The 26,348-nt window shown below is 36.2% G+C and overlaps 3 protein-coding genes across 4 annotated transcripts; 1 reads left to right on the top strand and 2 right to left on the bottom strand.

Annotated features, from left to right (window-relative positions):
* Window positions 1-3,688: 3,688 nt before the first annotated feature.
* LOC117618920 lies at window positions 3,689-5,820 on the bottom strand. Of its 2 annotated transcripts, none has more exons than XM_034348688.1 (6): window positions 5,724-5,820; window positions 5,487-5,625; window positions 5,006-5,181; window positions 4,555-4,858; window positions 4,252-4,409; window positions 3,689-4,044 (listed from the first exon to the last, which is right to left on the bottom strand). In XM_034348688.1, the coding sequence occupies exons 1-6, from the start codon at window positions 5,734-5,736 to the stop codon at window positions 3,860-3,862; spliced, it is 975 nt and encodes a 324-aa protein (XP_034204579.1). In that variant the 5' UTR covers window positions 5,737-5,820; the 3' UTR covers window positions 3,689-3,859. The 2 variants fall into 2 exon arrangements, with proteins under 2 accessions (XP_034204579.1, XP_034204580.1); XM_034348689.1 differs by having other exon boundaries at window positions 5,487-5,616; window positions 5,724-5,809.
* A 1,591-nt stretch (window positions 5,821-7,411) lies between these two features.
* On the bottom strand, window positions 7,412-13,671 carry LOC117618188. Its single transcript, XM_034347794.1, has 5 exons — window positions 13,415-13,671; window positions 8,509-8,702; window positions 7,957-8,251; window positions 7,648-7,811; window positions 7,412-7,548 (listed from the first exon to the last, which is right to left on the bottom strand). The coding sequence occupies exons 1-5, from the start codon at window positions 13,669-13,671 to the stop codon at window positions 7,412-7,414; spliced, it is 1,047 nt and encodes a 348-aa protein (XP_034203685.1).
* A 2,269-nt stretch (window positions 13,672-15,940) lies between these two features.
* LOC117617749 (dnaJ protein homolog 2-like) lies at window positions 15,941-21,311 on the top strand. Its single transcript, XM_034347271.1, has 8 exons — window positions 15,941-16,147; window positions 17,828-18,004; window positions 18,838-18,991; window positions 19,138-19,276; window positions 19,761-19,894; window positions 19,982-20,124; window positions 20,401-20,599; window positions 20,675-21,311. Exons 2-8 carry the CDS (start codon window positions 17,855-17,857, stop codon window positions 21,001-21,003), a joined length of 1,248 nt encoding a protein of 415 aa, XP_034203162.1. The 5' UTR covers window positions 15,941-16,147; window positions 17,828-17,854; the 3' UTR covers window positions 21,004-21,311.
* The last annotated feature ends 5,037 nt before the right edge of the window (window positions 21,312-26,348 follow it).

Raw genomic sequence — 26,348 nt, 5'->3', positions numbered from 1 at the left:
GTAAGATAAAAAAAAATACTAGAGCCAACAGAAAATGCAAAATAAAAAAAATACTACAGCCAACAGAAAATGCAAGATAAAAAAATACTAGAGCCAACAGAAAATGCATGTACTTGGAAATGTATAGTTTAGATTAATTTAATTTAAATTATCACTTATATAAAAATAAAAATAAATAAATAAATAAAAAGAAGCAGAAAATACATATGAAAACACCTATTTGAAGATAGATAAAGATAATAAACAATGCAAACCTTTTTTGTAGAAATCCAGTGGAAGGTCATGTTCGCGACTGGTTTTAAGTAAATATCAAATGAACAATTAAAATAGAAATTTTTTTATTTATTTAAAGGGTTTTTAAGTTGTAGCTCAATTGGTTAAAAGTTGTTTGTACTATAATCAATCAAGCACATTCAATACTCGGAAACTGGTACATAGATAAACCCACAAATTGCCCAAGGGGAAACACTTGGGGAAAATCACTGACTCAGAACCCCAATGACGTCATCATGACCAAGGGCACCGAAGGGACTTCCTACTCCGATTCTACACCGGCGTGTCGAAGGACGTCATCGAAGGCAAAACTCGCAGAACCTAAATATCCAGACACGTGTCAACACCACAATGATTTGCCCAAAGTCCATAGAAACTTTTGGCAAACATCCACTTTCTTTTGCCTGTAAAAGGGAATAGCACCAAGGTAAAAAGTTAATTAATCTTTACCCATACCCTTACGCTACCAAAATTATCTTTTACCTTACACTTTGTTGACTTGAGCATCAGAAAACTTTCGGTTCATACCACACTGGTTAAGGTCTTGACGATTCTTCTTATGTTAATCTTCTGTAGATTCGTCTCCCTGATGAAGGCGTTATTACCAAAGGTCTTTACCTTTTCATCACTTGCTGAAGAAACCATACTTCATCCTTTTTAAGTTGAATCCAATTTTGAACATCAACATATTGGAGCCATATGTAGGAATCGGCTCATGAATCCCACTTTTCTACTGGCTCCTTCACCTATCACTCCCTTTCGTCTCTTCGGCAACCCACATTCTAACCTGCCGAATGAAGCCAGTCTTGGCACCCTACATAGCACCCTTCATGTAGAATCTTCTAGGAGGAGGCTACTTGCCGATGTTAACCTACATACCGATATGGAGCGACTATGTGCCGATGTTGCTAAAATTCGACCGTTCGAAGCACATCTTTTTGGATCATTTCATGATTGAGATTGATCAGTTATATTCGGCACATGACTTGTATATGATTCAACAATGTGAAGACAAACCTCTCCGAAAGTATGCAACTACTCGGAGGGTTCGGAGACGAATGATCATGTTGCCTTTGGCAACTTCAAGATTGGCCTTCATGAGTCCAACTTCCGCTACTCGGTACACAACAACACCTGGAATAATTATGCTGAACTAATAAGGCAAGTCACTATTCACGCTAAGGTAGCATACTTCAACTCCAAGTATGGTCTGGCAACCCTCCACAATGTTCGGCACCCTCCTACAATCTGTACCCTCCTCCACCACCAACTAATCACGAGAAGCCTGTTCGTTACTCTTTCAATGATGATGCCAACCGTGGTTAAACTTTAAGAGGAAGGATGGATACCATCGGTGTTAGAAATATGCTCTTAAAGCCAACTATTGATGTGATAGTTAGAGTTAAGGACATCTTTGATAAAAAAACATAATGTTATCAATAGGCAAGAAATGTTATTTTATACATTAAATCATCCTATATTATCTTTCAATATATAGAACAACCATAGTCCAAGTAATACACAAGTGGATATGAGAGCTATGTAATGAGATTGCATACATGGAGACTTCTCATCATCCCTAAATCCTAAATATGTTCCTGGTCATAGGAATATTGATTGGGCTTCAATATTCCATAAAAACCAGTACACACAGTATCGTTTCTATATATAGGAAATGGCAAGGTCTCAAGTCATTAAGTGTGGAGACACATCGATATGTGTGTAGGTGCTTGTAAAAGAACAAATACGCTGAACTCGATCCAACACATGAGTTACAGCATGGAAGTCTTTACTCACATGTCAAGCTAGAACTCATGAATTGCAATGGTGCAAACTAATCCTTATACCTGAGGCATCATAGATGTTTTGTGGCTATGTTGTTAATCTTTAAGGGCACTATACGGTCATGTGATTAGACGTGCAAATGAGGAGAAGGAAATGAGGAGACACAAGTCAATGGTTGATAATCAAATGTCAAAGCTAGCGGTCAAAAGTCAACAAAGACACTAAAAAAACTTCGGGCTCGTTTGGGACTGCTTCTCTAGGAAGCACTTCTGCTCATAAGCGCTTCTAACAAAAGCGTTTTTATTATAAAGTTGTTGAAAATTTCATAAAAATTCGAAGTGCTTCCTGAAAAAGCACTTGGGAGTCCTTCCTGGAGAAGCACTTGAAGAAGTATATGACAGGTGCTTCTCCATAAAGTACTTCTATGGCCCATAAGCACTTCTAAACTTTTCTGCCAAACGCTATCAGAAGCGCTTTTGGTAATCAAAATATATTTTTAGCCCTTCCAGAAGCACTCCCAAACGAACCATTCTATTGCTTATAGTGATCAAGTCAAAAAAGTACTAGAACCATGGGCAACATATATCCTGATAAAGAAAGACCAAAAACAATGGAAATCAGGTTAAGAGTTACTGATCCGTGGTTCATGTGAATGGCTGACTTGACCATAAGGCTTATTCAAATACACGGACCAAAAAGAATTATTATGTAAATAGCAAGTGGACAATTAAACAAAGACTACATGTATATCGACATAGAGAAAGACAGAAAACAATGCAAATCAAGTTGGAAGATACTAATGTCTAATGGTTGAGTGACTATAAAGTTTGCTTTTAAAAAAAGCCAGCCAAAAGAAAATAATAGGAAAGAAAAGACTACAACATAAGTTATAGTAAACCCAAAAAATAATAGAGTTGCACATAAGTGATTTTAGGTTTAAACTCTCATGATACATTGGTATTATGTGTGAAACTCTATTCTTTCTTATTAAACACCGTTTATCTGTATATTGAAGTAAATTTTCGATGAGTTTAATGATTTTCTGCTCATTGGGGATTTGAGCTCTGCTAGAAATGTTCACCATCGTTACCAGAACTCCCAAGAAGTCGTTAGCATCAAGGATATGATGGTTGGGGGAGCTTTGATAGTTTAACATGTGCATGAATCAAATATAGTAGAGAGTTCTTGGATTTATGATCATGTTTGTGCAAAATATCTAATGCAAACAATTTGAAGTTGACAAAAATCTCCCATCGATCCTCCCAACCTTGAGTATACGCATGTTCATTTGGACCAAATAACCAAATTAATGCAGGTTAATGAGTGTAATTAATTGGGCTAGTATTTTAGTTAACTGGGCTGGGTCCGAAGTCATCTATCCTTGCACTCGTTGTCTTCCCTCCTCCCCTGATGTCGTACTCATAAGGTGAATATCAACTGTATGCTGCATTTAGTCATGAGCGTCGACTATAGTGTCATGATTGATGTGTTAGATTTAAGTTCAAAGTCTTAGTAAAAATCAATGGTTGGATCCAAATTGTTGTGTTCTTGTCTACTCAAAGTATCTAGCACAAGAAATTAACAATCATGTCTTTCCTTAATTATGCAAAACCTAAAAAACAGTGTGGTATCTAGCACAAGAAATTAATCCTTTATTTATGCGAACAATTCAAACATGAAAATTATCTGATAAAGTTCACACAAATTTTTATATATTCTGGATACACCACTCAGAAATTCTAGCACAGCATATATACACATAGGGCTCCGAATACTATTCAAAGATCTGCAACCATCTATCTTAATCATAAGACAATGGTTTTTTTAATATTCTAGGAGCTTCAACCACAGATAGCGAGCATATTTCTACTTCAACAGTTAATACATCATTCTTAATGAACCCCTTCGACGAATCACGGAGAGTTTTCCACGGCATAAAGTCTGGGAAAACAATTTTGCGGTTCGAGGAACAGAACCAGTGTTGAACTGAAACAAAGAATCAAATTTTTAGAGAATTATGTAAAACAATAGTAATGTTCTCTTGTGAAACAATAGTAACTAGTCTAGGATAGCCGAGTCTAACTCCATATCAAATGTGGCCTTAATTTCTTACTTCATTTTTTCTTTTCCAGTGAGGACAATGAGTTGATACGTAGATAAGGAATATAGCAACAGAGGTGTAAAGGGAATTACCTTCTTTTTCAGTAGTATGTTTACCATGGACTCGATCCAATACCCGAACCCTGAATTTTGCATAAAAGCTCGGAAAGCTCTTCCAATCTTCTTTCGATTCTAACATAAATGATAGTGATTTGTTCTCTGGTTCTCCGTTCTGACAAACACTTAACTTCCTAAAATTAATAAACACAAGAAAGTTACAATGATTCCCGTATAACTTCCATAGCGAATAAAGGATTGAATAATGTTTGCTTTTATATGGAGTGTGAATAACAGTTCTCTTTATATACATACGCAAGACATATTGCACGTACGTACCATTTTCTTCCTTGAAGATGGAATTTATCTGAAGATAGACACTTTGGGTCACGTTTTGATGAGATGCTTCCCAACCTAAACTTACGGACACTTGAGGTTGGATTTTTGAGTTCCCGAGGGGGAAGATATTCGTCAAGAGTTTTCGTTTGGCCCTTATGAACAAAAACCTCTGCCCCGATTCTGCAGCAATCGTCCCAAACGTATCCCTCAGAACGTTTCTCGAAAGTCGAACGGAGAAGAAATTTTGCAAAACCCAACTCCTGCCTCATCTCCTCATGAAAGTGATTTACTTTTCCAGAACCATCTGTTATACGTAATTTAATCACTAATAATGCATGAACTAATGGGAAAGAAACTTTGGTAATTAATACTTTATGTGCATACATAACTATAGACATATACGCAAGTCAACTGTGAGCAGATAAATCAGATATGTTGCATAGAATTTCACCTTCTATGGTCAAGTATTCCTGTGTTTCAGGTGTGTTCTTGTATAAAAACAATCTAAAAGTGGCATAAACTTCGGCCGGCGACTGCTTCCCGGACACACTCCCTATTAATACCAAGAAGAGGGAGATGTAACCCTTCTTACTTGTTGTTTCATACTTTGGGTAAAATGATAGCCTCCTGCAACACAAATTACAGTTTTTTTTTATGTCTCTCTTTAAAATAAGGCTAATTTCATTTCAGTAAATAAATAAAAAATTCAATCAAACCATTCAGTTTAACCACTAAAACTGAGATCAAAATAAAATTAGCTAGATCAGTAGCTGAGAAATATCAGTCAAAATGATATTGATTTGGCTGAGAAATTAGCTAGGCAGTAGCTTGATCAGCAATTTTATTTTAAAAGGAAAAAAAGAAAGAAAAGGGAAAGCAGATAATCAAAGCAGCTTTCAGAAAAGAAAAGAGATGTAAAGAAACCAACGTACCATCTGTAACCACCAGCATCAAAGACACCAGACTCGTACTTTTCTGCTTTGGTGTTTGATAGCAAGGAGTATGGCTTTATTTCCACGATGAAGTGCTCTGGTGGATACTCTCTTTTGTATTCTCTCATCTCTGGAATATCTTCACAAAACCAGAAGAAATTTATGGCAAAACGAAGCAAATTATTAATTCTATTCTATGAGAAGAAACTTGAGAATTCAGATATTAGCAGAACATACCAAATTTCGCCATTGCAGTTGTAGAAATGCTGACTGATCGCGGATTAGGACAGAGTTAAGACAGCCACATATAAAGATGGAGAAAGTGTTAAAAGAAGACTCCATAAAGTCACATACTAGAGCCAGGTGTACATATATTTCCATGTGGCTTGACTACGATGCACCGGCCAGGAAAAAGTATATTATCCAAATAGTAATAATTGAACCTTTAAAAAGGAGACCACATTCTCTGTTATAATTCTACCTGGTAAGCTCAAAAATACTAGTCAACTAATTAGTTAAAATGACTCTAGTGTGCTTTTAAGCGGTCATGAGTTTAAGTATTCATGATACTTTTGTATGTGAGTTTTCTTCTTTAGAAATTCGTGACCAATCTCGTGTAGCCAACATTTGATAGATATCGGGCCCACTTTACTTAATTGTCCTTAATTCAGGTAAATCATTCATGTATATGTGCATTGCATTCGTTCTAAAAATTTGAAGTTTTTACTCTCAGTTGACTAGTACATGCATTGCATTTCGTGCTGCCTAACATTTGCAGTTTTTACTCTTATTTGCCTAGTGCCCTTCAATGGAGAATAATTTCATCTTGTACTTAAAGGTTTTCATGTGCTTCAATGGAGAATCAGTTTAGAAATATTAGTGTAATGATTTGAAGTTTCATCTTCTTAATCATTCGTATTTGCAAAGTTTGGCTCTGTGTTCTGAGAGAGAGTGTTCTTTGTGAGAAAATGATTTCTCATTTTTATTCTTAAAAATCTTCTTAATCGCTCATATTTGCAATGTTATTTGATAAATTGATTGAATGAGTTTTTCATTTTATGAATTAATTTAGGATGTTTGTTTCTCCTCTGGAGAAAGTTGTATTGGATGACTAGTTTTGAATACTACTCATTTGCACTAATGGCATGTTTATTAATCTGTAATCAGATAACGAGGAATTAAGTTGAGGAGAAGTTGGATTAAGGAGAATTAGATTCCGGATTCTTATTGAAGTTGCTTACTAAATCATATGGAATTGGGGTTGGAGTGGTTCTAATTACTAAAATACCCTAGTTGTTGGGTTAAAGTAGATGACAAATTTTAAAAATTTAAAATTGTATGTGGATATAATTGGTAAAAAAGATGAATTCCTAATGGGTTGAATTTCAGTCAATTAGAATACCACATTCTACCCAAAAATTGAATACTTCCAAAATTAGAAATTCAATTTTTAATTTTATGTGAGCCTACTTACTTTTTAATTCATTAAATATTTGCTTTTTTAAAATTTGCTACCATGCGAATGGCAGGTGTCAGCAGAGTCATTAGGTACTAGTTTGGTCACCTGCTACCATTTTTCTCAAAATTAAAATAAATAAAGAATACACCATAGAAGAATCCAAGATAACTGATAACTATGTTAGAGTGCTCACCCCAACAAAAGTACACCTGCTACCATTTTTTTGTCAAAGTTATTTCATCTGTTTGTGTGGATTACAAGCGATACACCAGCTAGGGTACACATTTCTAACAACAAAACACTCTGCTAATTACTTTTATTCCAAAACAAAACATTATTATTTCTTATTGATTATTGATTATTCATATTCAATCCAAAAACTTAAAAGGTAACTAATAAAATTGACACACAATAATTCAGAAAGGGCTTCAAACACAATTCCAAAGATGGAAACCATCTCTGTGTCTCATAACGACGTAGACACAGCCAGCATTTCAACTTCAACAGATAATATATCACCCTTAAGGAACCCCTTTAGAGTTCGCAACGGCATAAAATCTGGCCAACCAGAAATGCAGTCTGTGGACAAGAACCAGTGGTTGCCTGAAACAGAAAATTAGAGATATTACAAGTGAGGCCAATGAGCTGATGAGTAGTAGATACTCAGGAAGATGACAAAGAAATATGTGTAAAGTGAATTACCTCTCCGTTCAGTATTGTGCGTCTTAAGGGATCGATCAATTACCCGAACCTTGAATTCTGCATAAACACTGGGAAGCGTGTCCAAATCGTCGGCCGATCGTAGGTAAAGTGATAGTGATTTGTTCTTCTCTTTCCCGTACCCTTTCGGATAAACACATAACTGCCTACATAATTAGTAGAAAAAAAGAAGAGGTAATGATCCCAGTCAAAAGAAAGAAAAAATACCAATCTTTTAAGGGTAAGAACCTACATTTGTATGGTAGTCAAATTGTGTGACAACATAAAATACTCGACTATGATTGTGCATACCATTTTCTTCCTCCAACAATGATCAACTGTGGAAATGCGTACTCCATGTCAAATTGTGTGGAGAACTGTCCCAAATCACGACGGAAAGTACGATTGCGAATGGCAGGTGTCTCGAGGGAAAGCGATTCCCTGTGAAGTGTCCTTTTATTCGTAGAGACGAAAACCTCGGCCCCAAATGTGCAGCAGTCATTCGAAATGAATCCCTCTGAATGGCGCTGGAAAGTATGAAGGGGAAGAAATTTTGCAAAACCTACCTCAGTCCCACTCTCAAATCGGCTTAATGCTCCGGCATTATCTTTACAAACATCAACGCACAAATTCAAAGTTAGTTGAGTACAAATATTATTCACCATCTCCACTCATTGCCAATTGATTTTAAGTGGGTTAGTATCAAAGCGTGCTATCCACCGTCGCTGAGCCTAGCGGTAATGCTCCCACGTCGTCCAAAATATGTTCTTCAATTAATGTATGTATATATATATATAAGTATGTGCAGCATTCAAATCACGTGTTTTTGTAAGTCAGACATATAATATGTAGCAGAGACTTTACCTTCGACGGTAAAGTAATTCTTTTGGTTGTGATCAAATACAGACAATCTAAAAGTAGCATAAACCTCCGCCTGCCCCCTAAGAGCTGACACCACAGAGTTAATAATACCATTATTCTTTGTCTTCGCTTTTGCCAAGTAGAGGGAGATGTACTTCTCTCCATTTATCATTTGACTTGGGTAAACAGCCAACCTCCTGCAACACAGACTTACAACTAAATTATATATCTCCAGATTTCCCTAAATACAGTGAAAATTTTCGTGTTAATGTTGATGTTTTAGAACATTAACTGTTGATCAATTCCCCTTTATTACAAACAATTAGCCAAATGGAAGTTTATGAAGATCTCTAATTATGATAATAAATAGGCGAACATAGTACTTCAGGTAAACAATGAAGTCTTGTTATGATAATCAAATGGTTGCACAGTTTTTTATTTCGTTGATCTTTTTGTAAGAACGATCCTTGAATACAATGCAAAATGAGCTCCACATGCATTGTAAGAACGATCCTTGAATACAATGCAAAATGAGCTCCACATGCAAAGCCATGTAAAAGCAAAAAGAGAAAAAAAAAAAAAAAAAAAAGAGATCCGTTTCTTCTTCTTCTTTTTTTCCTATATATATATATATATATATATAAGAGAAATTAGCTAGGCAATATCTTGATCAGCATCCTTATTTAAGTGGGAAATGCATGTAAAAGATTAAAGGAAAAAAAAAGCTAAATTAGTGGATGACTGAAAAAAACCCACCATGTGTGACCGCCAGCTTCAAACACTTTATATTCATACTTTTTTGCTAGCGTCGTCAATAAGGAGGAGTATGAATTTATTTCCAACTTAAAGTGAAGAGGTGGAGAGTCTCTTCTGTATGGTTTCATCACTGCAATATCTTTACAAACGCACAAGAAAATTATATGGCAGAAAGCTTCAAGTGAAACCAAATTGATAAACATGATCTAAATAATAGGAAAAGGGCCAACGGCGTCTAATCCAGTGAAAAAGGGTCTTGACTTGCATATCAGAGGTCTTAGGTTCGAACCCCTATGACATCTTAGTTGTGTTGTGTGTGCATGATAAACTCCCTCCCGTGTAGTTTAGACTATCACATGTAATAAAAAAAATCATAAAAAAAGGAAAAAATCGAAATATTTGATATATGATACATTCAAATTATACTTATTTAACATCTATTGGAAATCAACAGACAAATGCCTGTCATGATTTTATGCAAAGGAAATTTTGAGAGGGCAAGGTATTAGCAAAAGATACCAAATCTTCTTGCCATTGCAGAATGCAAATTTTTCAACTAATGATGCTGAATTAGTACTTCAGTACAAAGGAAGGCGCACACACACATATATATATATATACATATAGAGACATAGAGAGAAGATAATAAACATTGCAAAGGAAGTTGAAAGGGGGAATTTTTTTTTAATTTTATTTTCTGGTCAGAGGTGACGGTCTTGACTATATGTTTTATGTAGATAAACTGATGCCAAAATAAATATTATGTAAATATCAATTTGGAAAATTAAAAAAGACTAGAGTATTATTTATAGTAAACTCAAAAAATATTAGAGCCATCGGAATTAAGATGCATGTGCGTTTGTACATGGATGGACAATGCAAAAAGTCGAACGTTACTATCTATGGTGGTTGTATATTGGCTTCACTATAATATATATATATATATATATATATAATTAAAAAATTATGTAAACAGAAATTGGACGACTAAAAAAAGACTACATGATTAAATACTTAGTAAACTCAAGAAGTACTTGAGCCATCAGAAACTTCGTGTGTGGACATGATTGCCTCATTATCAATTTTTCAATTAAGAAAATTGGCGAAGCTTATCAGGAGTGATTGCAGCCAGCAGGGGCAGCATGGTGGTGCAGCCAGCAGTAGAGGCGGCGCTGCGGCGGAGCAAGTTATACGGTAGTGGGATAATTTTATGGTTAATCAACTGAATATTAATTTTCTTGGTTTCGTTCCTAGAAGAAAATTAATCTAAAGTTACTGAGGCAGTTGCTATAACATTTGCGACTCAAACTTGTTTCTAGAAATTTCAACTAGTCATGCCAATTACTCATGTTCATAAATAAAGAAAGACTATCGAATATTAGGTAGTTCAAGCAAGTCAATGACAAGTTGGAATGTTTTTCTGTAATGATATGTAGGAATCTTATTTCTATTTCATTTTCGAAGAAAACCAAGAAGACTATGGAATGCGAAACGTCTTAGTTTTTTCTTTTGGTCAAATGCGGAGACTTTCATTTGTAGGAACCTCTCTGTTTTTAATGGGAATGATACGTAGGAATGTAACAAATGCAGAGAAATAAGAATTATAAATAAATAAAAATTAATTCTATAGTCTTTTATTGATTATCCATTTTCTCTTTAAATTTGCACAAACTACATTGCAGTTATCATTTAATTACAATTGGATTTTTGCTTTTTCCTTGGCCTTCAACCTCACCAATTTGAAGAGTAGAGGCTACCCATATGAGGAATTGGGTGGGCAAGAGAAGAGTAGAACTATCCAAGAGCAAGGGAACTCAAAATTGGACTTTTGGAAACTGCATTACAATTTTCATTTAATTACAATTTGATTTTTGTTCTTTCCTTGGCTTTCAACCTCACCAATTTGAAGAGTAGAGGCTACCCATATGAGGAATTGGGGGGGCAAAAGAAGAGTAGAACTACCCAAGAGCAAGGGAACTCAAAATTGGACTTTCGGAAACTACATTGCAATTTTCATTTAATTACAATTTGATTTTTGTTCTTTCCTTGGCCTTCAACCTCACCAATTTGAAGAGTAGAGGCTACTCATATGAGGAATTGGGTGGCCAAAAGAAGAGTAGAACTACCCAAGAGCAAGGGAACTCAAAATTGGACTTTCGAAAACTGCATTGCAGTTCTCATCTAATTACAATTTGATTTTTGTTCTTTCCTTGGCCTTCAACCTCCCCAATTTGAAGAGTAGAGGCTACCCATATGAGAAATTGGGTGGGCAAGAGAAGAGTAGAACTACCCAAGAGTAAGGGAACTCAAAATTGGACTTTTGGAAACTGCATTACAGTTTTCATTTAATTACAATTTAATTTTGCTTCAATAAAATTAATTTTTATTTTTGTAGCTGTTTTTGTTTTTTTTAACATAATTGATATCTACATTGTATTTTTGTTGCAATATCTGTTTTTATTTGCAGTTTTTGCGTGAATAAGTGTTGAAATGATTTTCTTTTAAAATTTTTAAAATCATTGATTGTTTATATAAATATTGTATAACTGAATAAATATTACAAAGTCAAGTTTGGTGTAGTGGTTTGGGAGTGAGCCTTCCTCCTTTGAGGGTCAAGGTTCGAGTCCCTTCTATGACACAAAATCTTTTTTTTTTTTTTTAAAGGTGAATAAAGGGCAACGAAGTTGGTCCCCTACAGGAGGTGGCAGGCTGGCGACGGGTAGTGGCAACTAACGGTGGTGGTGGCAAGTGGCCGACTGCGGGAGTGTGGCAGTGGTGGCTGGTGGCTGGAGTCAGCCGATGGTGGCCAGCGGTGGTTGCTGGTAGCAGAAGTCTAGCGGCTAGTGGCGGTTGGCTAGATATGGACATGTGGCATAGTATGCTTGCCTTAGAAGGAGTGATATTGTGTGTAATTTTGATATTTTTAAATGATATTTTTGTAAAATTAGGTACTACATTTTGGTCTTTGGACTTATGCTAATTAGATGAAATTTTAGTCCTATCTTCCAAATTAGTACACCAATAACATAAAAAGTCTCCATTCATATAGTCAAATTAGATCTAAATAGACTACAATTTCCGAAAAGTTCTTGCAATTTTGGCATCACCGAAGAAAAACCAAGTCAAGGAACTGAAGAGAAAAAAAGAAACTGGTCATAGAGCAATTGTCTGATGAATGCTACTCATCTACTCGACTATGCCATGCATAAAATTTTGAAAGTTAAAGACTAATTAGTCAATAAATCAATGCTGGGTTGCGACGCTTGCCCCTGTCAAACCTCTTGCACCAAAGGGGCCTTCGATCAATTTTAAACTTCACTTGAACTTGGCCTCGGAGCACGATCGCCGGCATCAGAACTGAATTGAACACAACTTTTCCGAAGAGAGGATCCTCCCACGGGTGCGGCCAATGAACGTACACCCTCTCAACACATGAACCAAATCTCCTGCGCCCAATATCAAACTCATCAACTATACATGAATATATATGCAACCACAAATAGAACAAAATTTTCCATATCTTAAAAGATGGGAAGGAGACATAAAGTGTCGAACTTTTGCTATAGGAAGAGTTAACAAACAAATCCAAGATCAAACTAATCTTACCAAACCCATAAATTATTTTTTGGGTTTCTTTGAAATAAAACCCTTTTTTATTTATTTATTTATTTATCAAATCCAGGAATTAAATTTTCCCATGAATCATTTTATGGGGGGTTTTTTTTTTCTGTAAAAAACCTTAACATAATTATCATATTCAACAAAAAATTAATCCATACTTTATTGTTCGGAAGGAAAAAAAAAAGATTAATCTGCAAATCATACTTTTCTTACAAAGAAACCGGTGTAATATTTTTAAGGATTTATTGCAATAAACCATAAAATAATTATCACCCAAAAAAAAAAACAATCAACCAAACTTTTCTTACACACACACACACACACAAAAAAGATTAGAAAAAAACCCACAAGTCTAATAAACCCATCCATAAAACACACTCAACAAACAACATGCAAAATTCATGGTCTCATCCCAACAGAGTAATGCTCACATACAAATGCAATTAAATCAATTAATCATATCTATATCAAATATGAATCATGATTTTTATCTCTCTTATAATCATAAACTATTATACAATAATCTACTTACTCATTGAAGAAGTCCATAATTTGATCCTCAGTGAGCGGGAACCCATTGGAAAATGTGATAAAGCAACACCTGTCATCTTCAGGTGCCTTATAGTAAAAAGGTTCCCACTCCGCCGCATAGGGGCTGAGATTGCTTTCAGTTATTGCTGATGATGAGTCGACGGATGCAACGCTTTCATTACTTTGATCAACAGACCCTTCAGGGCCAACCACAACCGCCTCTCCATTGGAAGAGCCAGCCTCCTGCTTCTGTTCCATTGAAAATGAGAGAGAGAAAGAGAGAGAGAGAGAGAGAGAGAGAGAGAGAGAGAGAGAGAGAGAGAGAGAGACACACACACAGAGACACAGAGACACAGAGACACTGAGTGTGTGTGTTTGTCTGAGTGTTTGTGGGTCTGTGAGAGATAAATTGGGAAGACACAAGTTGGGGTAGAGTTATAAGATTTATATATGAGAAAGACGAGGAAGCAATGTGACTATACTCAAGAATTTAGGGTTTATATATATGGAAATGAAGGTTGTAGCCATGGAAGGGCAGGCGAGAATGAGTTGTAGGGGTGTAACGTTTTAAAGGAAATATGTTGGAAATTAGGGAATATATATGGGATATATGTTGTTTTTTAGAATGTTGGACTAGTCCTCTGAAAGGGTACTTCTTCTATATATTTTTGTTGACTGAGATTTTTCTAGAATTAGGTTTTTACTACTTCAATCAAGCCTTTTGATATCTGTGAATTGTGGTACTAATTTATTAGAAGGTCTCATTTTAGAGGACGATATTGGCCATCAGCCGCCATACCATCTAGCAATGTCATTGTTCTTCCATTGTTATATAATGAAAAACTATTTGTGATTGACCTATTGCTTACGCATCGAAAAACATAATAGTAAAGGTATGTTGTCAATCTTTTCGCTGCGAAATAATAGATATTGTTTTGTCATGAAAAAATAGTATATTCTCTGTACCCGGTTTTGACGAACGTTATTCTCTTTCTTGGTCGTTATTGGTATTAGGGAAATATTTAATTGTACTATAAGTTTCATTATAATTCGATAATACGTGAAAAAAGTTATACAATACAATTTGTTCCCTTTCTTTTCTTTTTATTGGATTATTATTTTTAATTATTCTAAAAAAAATTACTTCTTATATATGTTAAATTAGTTTCATATACTCATCTTAATGAAAAAAAATCCTTGAATAATTCATCAAGTCCCTACCTTTTAAAGATATATTTGAATTCTAATGATGAGTTTTAAAATATTTGCAACCTTACCAATTATGGAATCCCTAGTTTCATTGCCTTGGATAAGGACATCATTAATTATGAAGTTTTTCTATATTGGGACATCAGCCAACAAATATATTTGGTGAACTCTCCTGGCAAATGATATACCTTATTAGTAAATTGAGCCTCTCATGTTTGTTAATACCGTATTAAGCTTAACTTGCTGCCTAACATGTCACGCGTCTTGCCGAAAAAGAGTACGAGTCATTAAAGAAGCAGAAATGTCTTAATGCATAGCAATTAATGGGCAAATCCAAGGATTTTTTTTTCTCCTTCACTTGATAAGTTGTCTCCCCTTGAATAAAGAATTTTTCAGATTTGAGAATGCGGCTCACACAAAACATACAAAACATGTTCTTAGTGAGTTGGAAGATTTTGGAGGGACAGACTCACGACCCATTATTACCAACATTAATATTGTCCCCTATTTAATCACTTGCATATTCAACAGTTGTAGAGTTTTACACAAGAGCTCTCGATGTTATTAGTGATAGAACAATTTATTATATGTTGTACTTTACTGTGTCAAGTTTTCGATGTATGACTCATATTCTTCAACAATTCCGACACGTCAAGAATATTTACTTCAAAATTAACTTCTTGCGGGACATGAGTAAAGGAGATGTAATGAAAGGAACGTGCCAATCTTTGAACATTCTTAATGAATAAAATATTTCTATCAAATACTTCCTATACTATTTGAACATGACAATCTCATAAAGACAAAACGAAACTTCAACGTCTGTCCTAGTTTGAGACACACCAATAAAATCTTGGTGTTGCTTTGAGCTGCTAGTTCTTTTTCATTTTATGGACACGGACAAATGTGAGTGAAGGCCCAAAGCTTAAGCATTAAGGAAGACCCAAAAGGCGCCGAAGTGCCAGAAATGAAAAAAAACCAATTAAAACGACGTCGTAGCCGCTTTTGAGCCGTCAACCACGACGCGACAGAGCGGGCACGGACATGTCCTTACACTTACACACCGACTCACACGCACTCAATCTGCCGTCAGATCATGAAAACCAACGGCGTTGATCTGCAAAATACCACAGGAAAAAAATAATAATAAAGTGGGCCCCACAAAATTTTAAATTATTATTTTCCAACCTACGGAAATTCATAGTCACTTGGGTCCACTGACGTGGGCCAATCGGCTACCAGAAAAATCAACAACATCACCTGCAGGTAACTTTGAAATGCTTCCGGCGCCTTTTCCCTTTCTCGATGGAAAGGCTATTTCCAGGCACATTTTGGCTACACGCACGAAAGCTTCAGCTCTGGAAATAGCAATTTCCTCTTGACTTATAGTCGTCGTAGCGCTTTGTGGGTAGAAGAAGAGACCTGAGGGAATCCACTGTCTCTCTTCTCTCTCTCTCTCTCTCTCTCTCTCTCTCTTTCTACTTCGCAAAGACTGAAACTTTCTCTCTTACAGACATAGCAAAAGGTAATATAACTGCGTCTCTCTCTACTTATTTTCTGTTTTTTTTTTTTTTTTTCCATTTCTCATTGCTCTTTGATCTGTGATGCCGAGTTCTTTATAGTTGTAGTTTTTGACTTTGTAGATTCATATGTAGTTGTAATTTTGTGGTAATTTTGTAGTTCTTGTGCAACGTGATCAATTGCATACGAGATGTATCAAAGTTTTCAGATTTATTGGGTGTACTTCAAAATCCATTTTTGGTATAAGATTTATGCTTGATCTGTTTCTTTTAGATTATTAGCTATTGGATCCTTTATTAGCAGTTTTTAGGTTCCGTCTGGTAAAGTTGTACAAAACTATTTTCGAAAAATGTTTTGCAAAACGAAAACAAGAAATTGTATTTTGTATTTTTAAGATTCGAGAATGCGTTTGGTACCAAAATCCGAAAACTGTTTCTTAAACACAAAAATAATGAAAGCATGGAAGGAAAATTCATCACAGTAAAGAAAAAGAAAATAAATGAAAATCAAGATGCATGTGTACTTTTGTTAGGTTATTATCTCAACTCTTGGATTAGGTGACACCTAATGCACCTTTATTGAAAAATCAGGTCTTTTCTAATTAAGAAAAAGGAATCTCATTGTAAACAAAAGCTCCATTTTGATGTAAGAGCAACAAGGGAGTTGCAGTAAATTCAACCCACAGCTTAGAATTGTGAAGTACACAGATTCAGATTAACAAGTGGCCTTTTTTTCTGGTCTGAATTCAAAAGGGCCTTTGCATGTTTTCCTGTGGGTCACTTTGACAGGAAAGTGGATGGAATTATGCTTTGGGCTGAGCTGAAAGAATAGTGTTGCATAGATGGAATGAGACCCCTTTGCTGGAATATTGAGTTTGGAGTGATGCTTTGCTGGAATATTGAGTTTGGAGTGATGCGTGGGGAAAATCTACAAACAATATTGCCAAAGATGAAGAAAGAACAAGGCTACCGGGGGGGTTGGGGCGTGGCGGAGAGAGAGAGAGAGAGAGAGAGAGAGAGAGAGAGCTTATATCATTTTTGAAATTTATATTTAGAGTTGTATCCTCGTTTTCAAATTGCCGTTTCTGATATTACTCAGCCAAACACATTTTACATGTCTTTTGTTTTTTCATTTTCTTCAAGTGGCAGAACTGGACATAGAAAGGGGTGCATTTTTCTTATATGGTAAGTAGATTGTGTGCATCATGGAGTTGGATGCACCTCATACGTTTTAAATGCTTTATTATGTGGTTTGGTAGAGCAGACTTTGAGATTGTGTGAGTGGCTGAGCTTGGTGATGTTGGTGTCTGGAGTTCCAAAACTTATTATGATAACCATTGGGAGCTAGGGGTTAACGTAACTTTGGTATTGACTAGGCAATGCGGTGCCTGTACTCTTGTTGAGTTGTGGACTGCCTGCAATCTGTATTGTGTTGGAGTACAAGCTTCTCTGTGCAATGCATTTATATCTTGCACTTGTATTCTTTCACATCTTGTATACATGTGGCCATTTCCTTGCACATCTAATGGTATGCTTGTGTGGCTATCTATATCTTTGGGTTTTACGACTAGTTGGAACCATCTTCAGTTACTTATTCTGAATTCCTGTACATAATATAGTTCCCAATTTGGAGTTGACCCTTATATATTTGTGGAGTTTAATTTTCAAATTGTCTCCTGATGCAGTAGCAGCAGTATTGAAGTGCTACAATCATGTTTGGTCATGCTTCAAGGAAGAGTGATAACACCAAGTATTATGGGGTTCTTGGTGTTTCAAAAAATTCAAGTGCAGACGAACTCAAGAAGGCATATAAGAAAGCTGCTATCAAGAATCATCCAGACAAAGGTGGAGATCCTGAGAAGGTAGGCCAAAACACTCCCTATTTCTTTGTTTTGTGTCACATATGCATGTGACATATTGCCATGTGGAGGCACTATTGGATGCTGTTGTGTGAAACCAAAATTGCCCTATTAAGGATCCCATATTTGGCACAAATATGTGGCCTAGACCACCTTCATGGGCTTGGTGTCAGGTGACATAAGGCTTGGCATGTTGATTTGTTTATAAATGGATGTGGTATCTTGAAATCCGTCAAAATTATACAGCATTTTCTCAAAGCTTCACCTGATTTTCTTTGTTGTTTTCAAAGAAAAAGGTATCCTTCATTACATATATTTTTTTTTTGTTATTGAGCAATTGTTATCCACAATCTTTCTAATTATTTATTAATGTATGGAATGAAAAAAATGTTGTGATTGGTTTTTTCTTTTTTTGTTGCAATGAATCCTTGACAAATTAAAATTTTATTGTCTTTGATTTGGGAATACCTTTATACAACTAAAACTTTTTTGTCTTGACCTGTGGGCTAAATTTATGGAAAAATTGTCTGTGTGTTCAAATTGATAGTTACCTTTTCCATCTCAAGAACTGGTTTGTTGGCAACTTATTATGTCTTTATGGGAGATGCTCTGGTGGCCAATCTATTGACTCTCAATCTTCTATTCCATTAGTTTTGCAGTCTATGATTTGAACATGTAACTTTCAAGTCAAGGGGTTTTAGTGATCAGCTACTTCAGAAATATTACTTCTTATGCTTCATAACAGATATTGGCGTCAGTTTTGATCTTGTGCTCTTTTTTTTTTAGTGTAATTATTTCTCCTCAGTTTTACCTTATTCTGCTTGATCGTGAATCAGTTCAAGGAATTAGCTCAAGCTTATGAAGTTCTCAGTGATCCAGAAAAGAGGGAAATCTATGACCAATATGGTGAAGATGGTCTTAAAGAGGGAGGAGGAGGTGGTAGTACCTCACATAATCCATTTGATTTATTTGAAGCATTTCTGAATCCCCGTGAGTACTAGCTCGATGATTTCTACTCATTGACCTTTTATCTTTGGTGTATATATATATATATATATATATATATATATATTCCTTATTATCTTGTGAACATGTTATTTTATGATTATTGTGTTGTGGATGTTCTGATGTTGCAGGCTATCGTTCACATGGAAGGAGGCAGAAGCAAGGTGAAGATGTGGTGCATACCTTAAAGGTTTCTTTGGAGGACTTGTATAATGGCACAACAAAGAAACTCTCTCTCTCTAGGAATATTTTGTGTCTGAAATGTAAAGGGTATGCCTGCCACTCTGTTTACCTGTATTTAACAAAGAAACTCTCTCTCTCTGAATATTTTGTGGCTTAATTACAGTCATGTGATGTTCTTTACTGTTTTTTGTTTAATCTGATTGCTACCCTCAACAAGCATTTTTCTTGGGGAACCTTATGTGTTAAACTCAGTACTCTCAACTTCCAGCTGTTCTTATGCTTAAGAATATAATGGTCTCACATTTGTTACATCTTGTGCAATCTCTGGTCCCAATTGCACACAGGATGCTAGCATACACAGAACAAGTGCATAACCGAAAAAATGGCATTCACTGGACAATAGTTGCCAACAATTTATAGGATAAGTAAGGTACCTTGGCTGTGTCTTATCAGTTAGATATGCAAAGTTGATTTTATCAACAAGTACAGATACTGCTTTTACGGGAATAAACTAGTTCTTTATGGAGTTGGGCATTACTAGGGTGTTTAACCTACTTCCCTTAATTTTCAGGAAAGGCTCAAAGAGCGGAACATCAGGGAGATGTTATGGATGCCAGGGTACTGGAATGAAGATTACAACACGGTCGATTGGATTGGGAATGATTCAACAGATGCAACATGTCTGCCCTGAATGCCAAGGCTCTGGTATTTAACTGAAGGGCATGTTTTGTTTGTCTCACTTTAGCTTTATGTTTTGTTTTTGTCCTTAAAAGACATCTGTCAATGTCACAGGTGAGGTCATCAGTGAGAGAGATAAGTGCCCACCGTGCAAAGGGAACAAGGTTACTCAGGAAAAGAAGGTTATGGATGTGCATGTGGAGAAAGGGATGGAGCATGGCCAGAAAATTGTGTTTGAGGGACAGGCTGATGAAGCTGTAAGTTAGATTTTCCATATCCAAAGTTCTAAATTCATCCTGCTCCTTGTGGTTTGAGCATTCTGTCATCTTCATTGAAAGAGGTGGCAGCATTATGTCTTCGACCAGTTTAGGTTCTTTCTTGTCATTCAACTTCAGTCTTCCTATGAAGCTTTGTCTTCAAAACAGCATTATGTCTTTGACCATTTTAATTTCCTGCCTTAAATTTCTAATGTTTCTTTAGTATTTTTCTTGAGTGAAATTTTTGTTTATTAATTTGTTATATATTGTATGCAGCCAGATACAATTACAGGAGACATTGTTTTCGTATTGCAACTCAAGGAGCATGCCAAGTTCAAGCGAAAGCTTGATGATCTTTACGTAGAGCACACTCTCAATTTGACTGAGGCCCTTTGTGGGTTTCAGTTTGTGTTGACCCATCTTGATGGCAGGCAGCTTCTGGTCAAATCAAATCCTGGGGAAGTCATCAAGCCTGGTAATTTCCCTTGCCTTATTATATGCATGGCTTGAATATTGTCATTCAGGGATCATCTAATGTTTTCGAATGCAGGTCAATCAAAAGCAATCAATGACGAGGGCATGCCACATTACCAGAGGCCATTCATGAAGGGCAACCTTTTCATCCATTTCAATGTAGAGTTTCCAGACTCTGGGATTCTTTCTCCCGATCAATCCCGAAATTTACAGACAGTACTATCCCCCAAGCCAAGCAAGCATTTGACTGACGTGGAGCTGGATGAGTGTGAAGAAACCACCATGCATGATGTCAACATTGAGGATGAGATGAGACGTAAACCAAGACAGCAGTATCGGGAGGCATATGATGAAGATGATGACGACGATGAGCCAATGCCACGGGTGCAATGCGCCCAGCAGTGAGGCAGTCTGTTTTTCGTCAGTCTTATCCGTCTTATAGGGCAACTATGGTTGCTTATGCTGCTGATTTTGTGGTTTAAGATGCTTTATAGGCTCCTAGTATTCATTTTTTCCTCTTGATATTTTTTACTTATTCTGTGTTCCTTATAGTTAGAAACATTCTAAAGTTTGATTGAGTTGAGATGTTAGAATCGATTAAAGTTATTTTGCATTTGGTTTTTTTCCTCCTACTGGTACCCAAAATGTTTCAACGAATGCTTGAGTTGATGTTATATTTCTATTACAGACAATATCGTTATCCTTCTGATTGACTGAGGTATGATCATTGTATTAGCTACACGAATGGCTGGGTTGATATTATATTTATATTACAGATAAAAATAGGAATCAAACACAAAATCTCGGCTGCTGAAGTTACATGCTTGTTACACAATAAATTTTTAATATATATATATATATATTTAAAAAATTTTAAACATTGATTTGGTGCAGAAAGTGTCGAACAGAGGGGGGAAGGGAGAGAGAGAAAGAGAGGGTGTGTGGAGGTGGTCCCCAAGGACATGAATGGCGATGACATTGTCACCAGGCTCCGCCACTTTGAGGAGTGCCTACGTCAACAGCTCCTTGCTGTGTGAATCTAACTTCACCCCCACCGCCACCACCGCCTTCTCCAGTCAACAACTTCATTTCACCACCGGCTGCCTTCAGTCCGACGTCGTTTCTTTCCCACAGAAATCAGTCACTCCGATGGCACTGGCGTTTGTTAGTTTGTCTGTTCTATTGAGAATTGAAAACTGGAAATTGGAAATTGGAAATTAGGAAATCAAATCCTGGTTGGTTGGTCAAGATGGAGATGGTCTCGGAGGAAAATCTTTTGATGTTTCTTCGGCTCCCCTACCTTGTTCACTTGCTAATCTCTCTCTCTCTCTCTCTCTCTCTCTCTCTCTCTCTCTTGTGCCTACTCCAGAGAGATGAGGCAGGGGAGGAAGGTCTGTTGGGGGGGATGGGTCTGGGTTGGAGGGTGGCTTGCAATGGTGGCCATGGGAAATGGGGGAGAAGAAAATGGGTGGTTGCGCGCTGGGTTCTGGGTTCTAGGTGGGGGTGGAATAAAAGAAATGGAGGACAGGGAAGTGACTCTGGGTTCTGGGTTCGTTTAGGATTTTTTTTTTTTTTTTTCTTTTTCGTTTCAAAAAAAATATAGATTTTAATGATTTGACACATTCAAAGCTATACTTATTTTGACGCGTGGGTCTTTTTTTAATAAACTAAATAGCGCAGCCGATCAGCTATACTCTCGGGTATTTTTCTAAATAGTATAGCAGGGCGGCTATATTCGTGCATGTTTTTTCCTTAAAAATAGTATAGCCTACGGCTATAGGCTCGGTATTTTTCGAAAATAGTATAGCCGCTCGGCTATACTTGGGATTTTTATATTTTATATTTTAAATAATAGTATAGACGGGCGGCTCTACAGTCGGGTATTTTTCTAAATAGTATAGCCGCGCGGCTTTACTCTTGTAATTTTGAAAGGCAATCGGCTATACTCGGGTAATTTTGTGGTTTAAGATGCTTTATAGGCTCCTAGTATTATTATTTTTCCTCTTGATAGTTAGAAACATTCTAAAGTTTGATTGAGTTGAGATGTTAGAATCGATTCAAGTTATTTTGCTTTTGGTTTTTTCCCTCTTAGTGGTATCCAAAATGTTTCAACGAATGCTTAAGTTGATGTTATATTTCTATTACAGACAAGATCATTTGCCTTCAGATTGACCAAGGTATGATCATTATATTAGCAACACGAATGCCTGGGTTGATGTTGTATTTATATTATGGATAAAAATAGGAATCAAACAAAAAATATCGGCTGCTGAAGTCACATGCTTGTTACACAATATTTTATGTTAATATATATATATATATATATATATATATAGAGAGAGAGAGAGAGAGAGAGAGAGAGAGAGAGAGAGAGAGAGAGAGAGAGAGAGAGAGAGAGAGAGAGAGAGAGAGAGAGAGATTCCATTTAGGGATCCCTCAAATAATTTGAGGGACATCTCTTGTAGGCTCCACTCTGTATTGTATTTCACTAATCCAAACTGTCAATTTTGTAGATACTCATTCAAAGATCATCTCTACAAAAAATTATTTGAATCTGATATCATTTGACCACTCAATTGAGTTATCGAAATTTTAGTACTTTCTTGAAGCACCGTGTTCATTAATTTTGTAAGACACAATTGGATGTCGAAACGGATTCCGATTTGTCTAATTTTTTGTAAGGATGATCTATGAATGAAGACCTAAAACATAAATGGTTTGGATCATTGAGAAAAAAATTGTAGGGTACCCTAAAAGGCGTCCCTCAAATAAAATTATTTAAGGGATTCCTCAATAGAAGGGGATATATATATATATATATATATATCTAAGCGAAAATACTATTAAAAAAAATATGGATTTGGTGCAGAAATTGACAATATTGGGTCTGTAAGAGCATCCACAATGAGCTCTCTAAATCACATTCTTAGACAAATTTTAGGGAGGAATTGAAAAAATACAACTCCACCTATGTTCCCTACCCACCTTCTAAAATAGGGAGAGACCTTTAGGAGCTCCTAAATTTGAGGATAGTGAAAAGACTTCTAGTGGCTCCCTATAATTTAATAAGTATTTCAAACCTTTAATTAATGCTAACTATTTTTTATATTATTTTTTAATAGAGATGGACCAATTAAAAAAGAGTTATAACATTTATAACTCCCTAAACTAGAGAGTATGATTAGAGTTTAAATTTTATAGAGAGCTCATAAAATAACTTTAATATGTTTTTAGCTAAAATTTAACTAAAAGATAGAGAGCATGATTGTCGATGCTCTAAAACATTTGGGCATAAAATACAAAATAAGAACCATGTCGTGTGTAGCACAATAAAAAACACAATGATAATACTACAAACATTAAGGCCTAGTTTGTTAGACAAGATTAGGATTGGACCAAAAAAGATTAGGACTGGGCAATTTAGCACTAATTCTGTTTTGAGCTGAACAATGATTTTCTAAAAACTTGAATTAAGTATGATTAAAAGCTCACAAACAGGCCTTAATTAACAAGACACTCTTCAAACTCGATGTGAGAAAACCTCAACCTATCAACTATTGTCTTCTTCTCTTCAACCAGTATCGCTTGTATAAAAAAAAAAAAAAAAAAAAATTTTAAAACCAATTTACCTAATATGTATGTATATAGGCTTATTTACAACAATGCCCCCCAAAACAGCTAAAATATGAAAATACAACTTCTATATGTTGTGTTAATTCTTCTCTCCAGATAAATTTGAAATTTGAAATTTCATTTGAATTTCAAATTTCAGATAAGATTTTCACCCTCTAAGATTGCGCCGCGTGTCATATCTATATGTGTACATTTTTCTATAAAACCAGAGGTTCAGCTCATACCTCCCACACCAGTTCTTCTCTACATTTTCATTTCTCAAATTTTAGATTTCATTCTCCATTCTCAATGGCAGACATGGAAGAGGTTTTGGAGAGGCAAGAGCGAGAAACTAGAGAAAGAATGCGTAGACGAGCTGCAAGCAAAAGGGCGCAGAGAGAACTAGATGAGCAACTTGGCATAGCAGTTGCTTTGTTGGAGGAAGAAAACCAGGTCGCCGTGGTTCACGAGAAGGCCGTCGCCCAAATGTGGACAGACATAGACATTCCCGGGGTAAGAATCTTATGGAAGATTATTTTATCCCACAATCTCTGTACTCTGATGTTCATTTTCGAGGGAGATATAGAATGCAACCCCATTTGTTCAATAAAATCATGCATGATATTTGCAATTATGATGAATATTTTGTTCAAAAGAGAAATTGTGCTGGAAATTTGGGACTTCTTCCAGAGCAGAAGTTCACAGCTGTGATACGAATGTTGGCTGTGATACTAATGTTGGCGTATGGGTCATCTGCCGATCAGGTGGATGAGATTGCTCGGATGGGGAAGTCCACTGTTTTGGAGAGCTTGGTGCGATTTTGTGATGCAGTGGAAACTCTGTACACCAGAGACTACCTCCGCAGACCTACGCCCAGGGACCTGCAAAGGCTTCTCCAAAAAGCTGAGTCTCGAGGATTTCCTGGCATGATTGGTAGCATTGACTGCATGCACTGGCAGTGAAAAAATTGTCCAACTGCTTGGCAAGGGGACTACGGAAATAGAAAAGGGCAGAAAAGTATCATCCTGGAAGCAGTTGCTGGTTTTGATACATGGGTTTGGCACGCCTTCTTCGGAGTTGCCGGATCTCAAAACGATTTGAATGTCCTAGGTCAATCCCCGGTGTTCAATGATGTTTTGAGAGGTGAAGCCCCAAATATCACATATGAAATTAACAATACCATCTACCAGACCAGGTATTATCTAGCTGATGGCATATACCCGAGGTGGACAACATTTGTGAAAACAATTCCACATCCCCGATCCCATAAGCAAAAATTTTTTGCTCGCTATCAAGAGGGGTACAGAAAAGATGTTGAGAGGTGCTTTGGTATCCTTCAAGCTCGGTGGGCTATTATCAGGGGCGCGGCACGTCTATTTGACGAGGAGGTGCTTAGGAGTATAATGATGACTTGTATCATCCTCCATAACATGATTGTGGAAGATGAATATGATTACGATGCTGATGACGTGTATGAACCAAATCCCATGGACACGGCCCTAACACGAATTTATGAAAACCAGTGGGGCCAAATGGAGAACCAGTGCAGCATGAACCGTTGGTTAGAGACGGTAGTTTCATGCCCCGTATGATTGATCGCTACACGGAGATGCAATCGTCATATATTCATGAACACCGTCAAGTTGACTTGATGGAGCATTTATGGGCGGTGAAAGGCAATGAAGGAAATGAAGGTGAATGAAGTGAAGTGAAGAAGTTGTTTTTAATTTATTATGTTTATGTTGTATGTTGTTTATTTTTTGTTGTGGGTGGGTTGTTTATGTTTTATGCTTTGGTTGTGGGTTGTTTATTTTTTATGCTTTGGTTGTGGTTTGTTTATTTTTTTTTTATGCTTTGGTTGTGGTTTGTTTTTTATGTATGGAATGTTTTGAATAAAAAGGATTTTTGTTGAATATTTTCTTTATTGACTAAAAGAAAAGCAATACAACTAATAATAAAATAAAATACATGAATTAAACAAAACAAAAAATACAATGAAATCAAAGGCAAGTAAACTAAGACATGAAAGGCAAACAAACTATTTTAATGGTTTCCATCATTTAACCAATCCGTGTTGCTAGGTCCATCGTCACGAAAAAGTCTTCGTCTCATAACATCCCTTCGTTCTAGCTTCCAAA

The sequence above is a fragment of the Prunus dulcis genome, chromosome 2, assembly GCF_902201215.1.
Source record: "Prunus dulcis chromosome 2, ALMONDv2, whole genome shotgun sequence".
In the NCBI taxonomy this organism is placed as follows: domain Eukaryota; kingdom Viridiplantae; phylum Streptophyta; class Magnoliopsida; order Rosales; family Rosaceae; genus Prunus; species Prunus dulcis.
The sequence above is the reverse complement of the archived record's forward strand: the minus strand, read 5'-3'. Positions and strand labels throughout refer to the sequence as shown.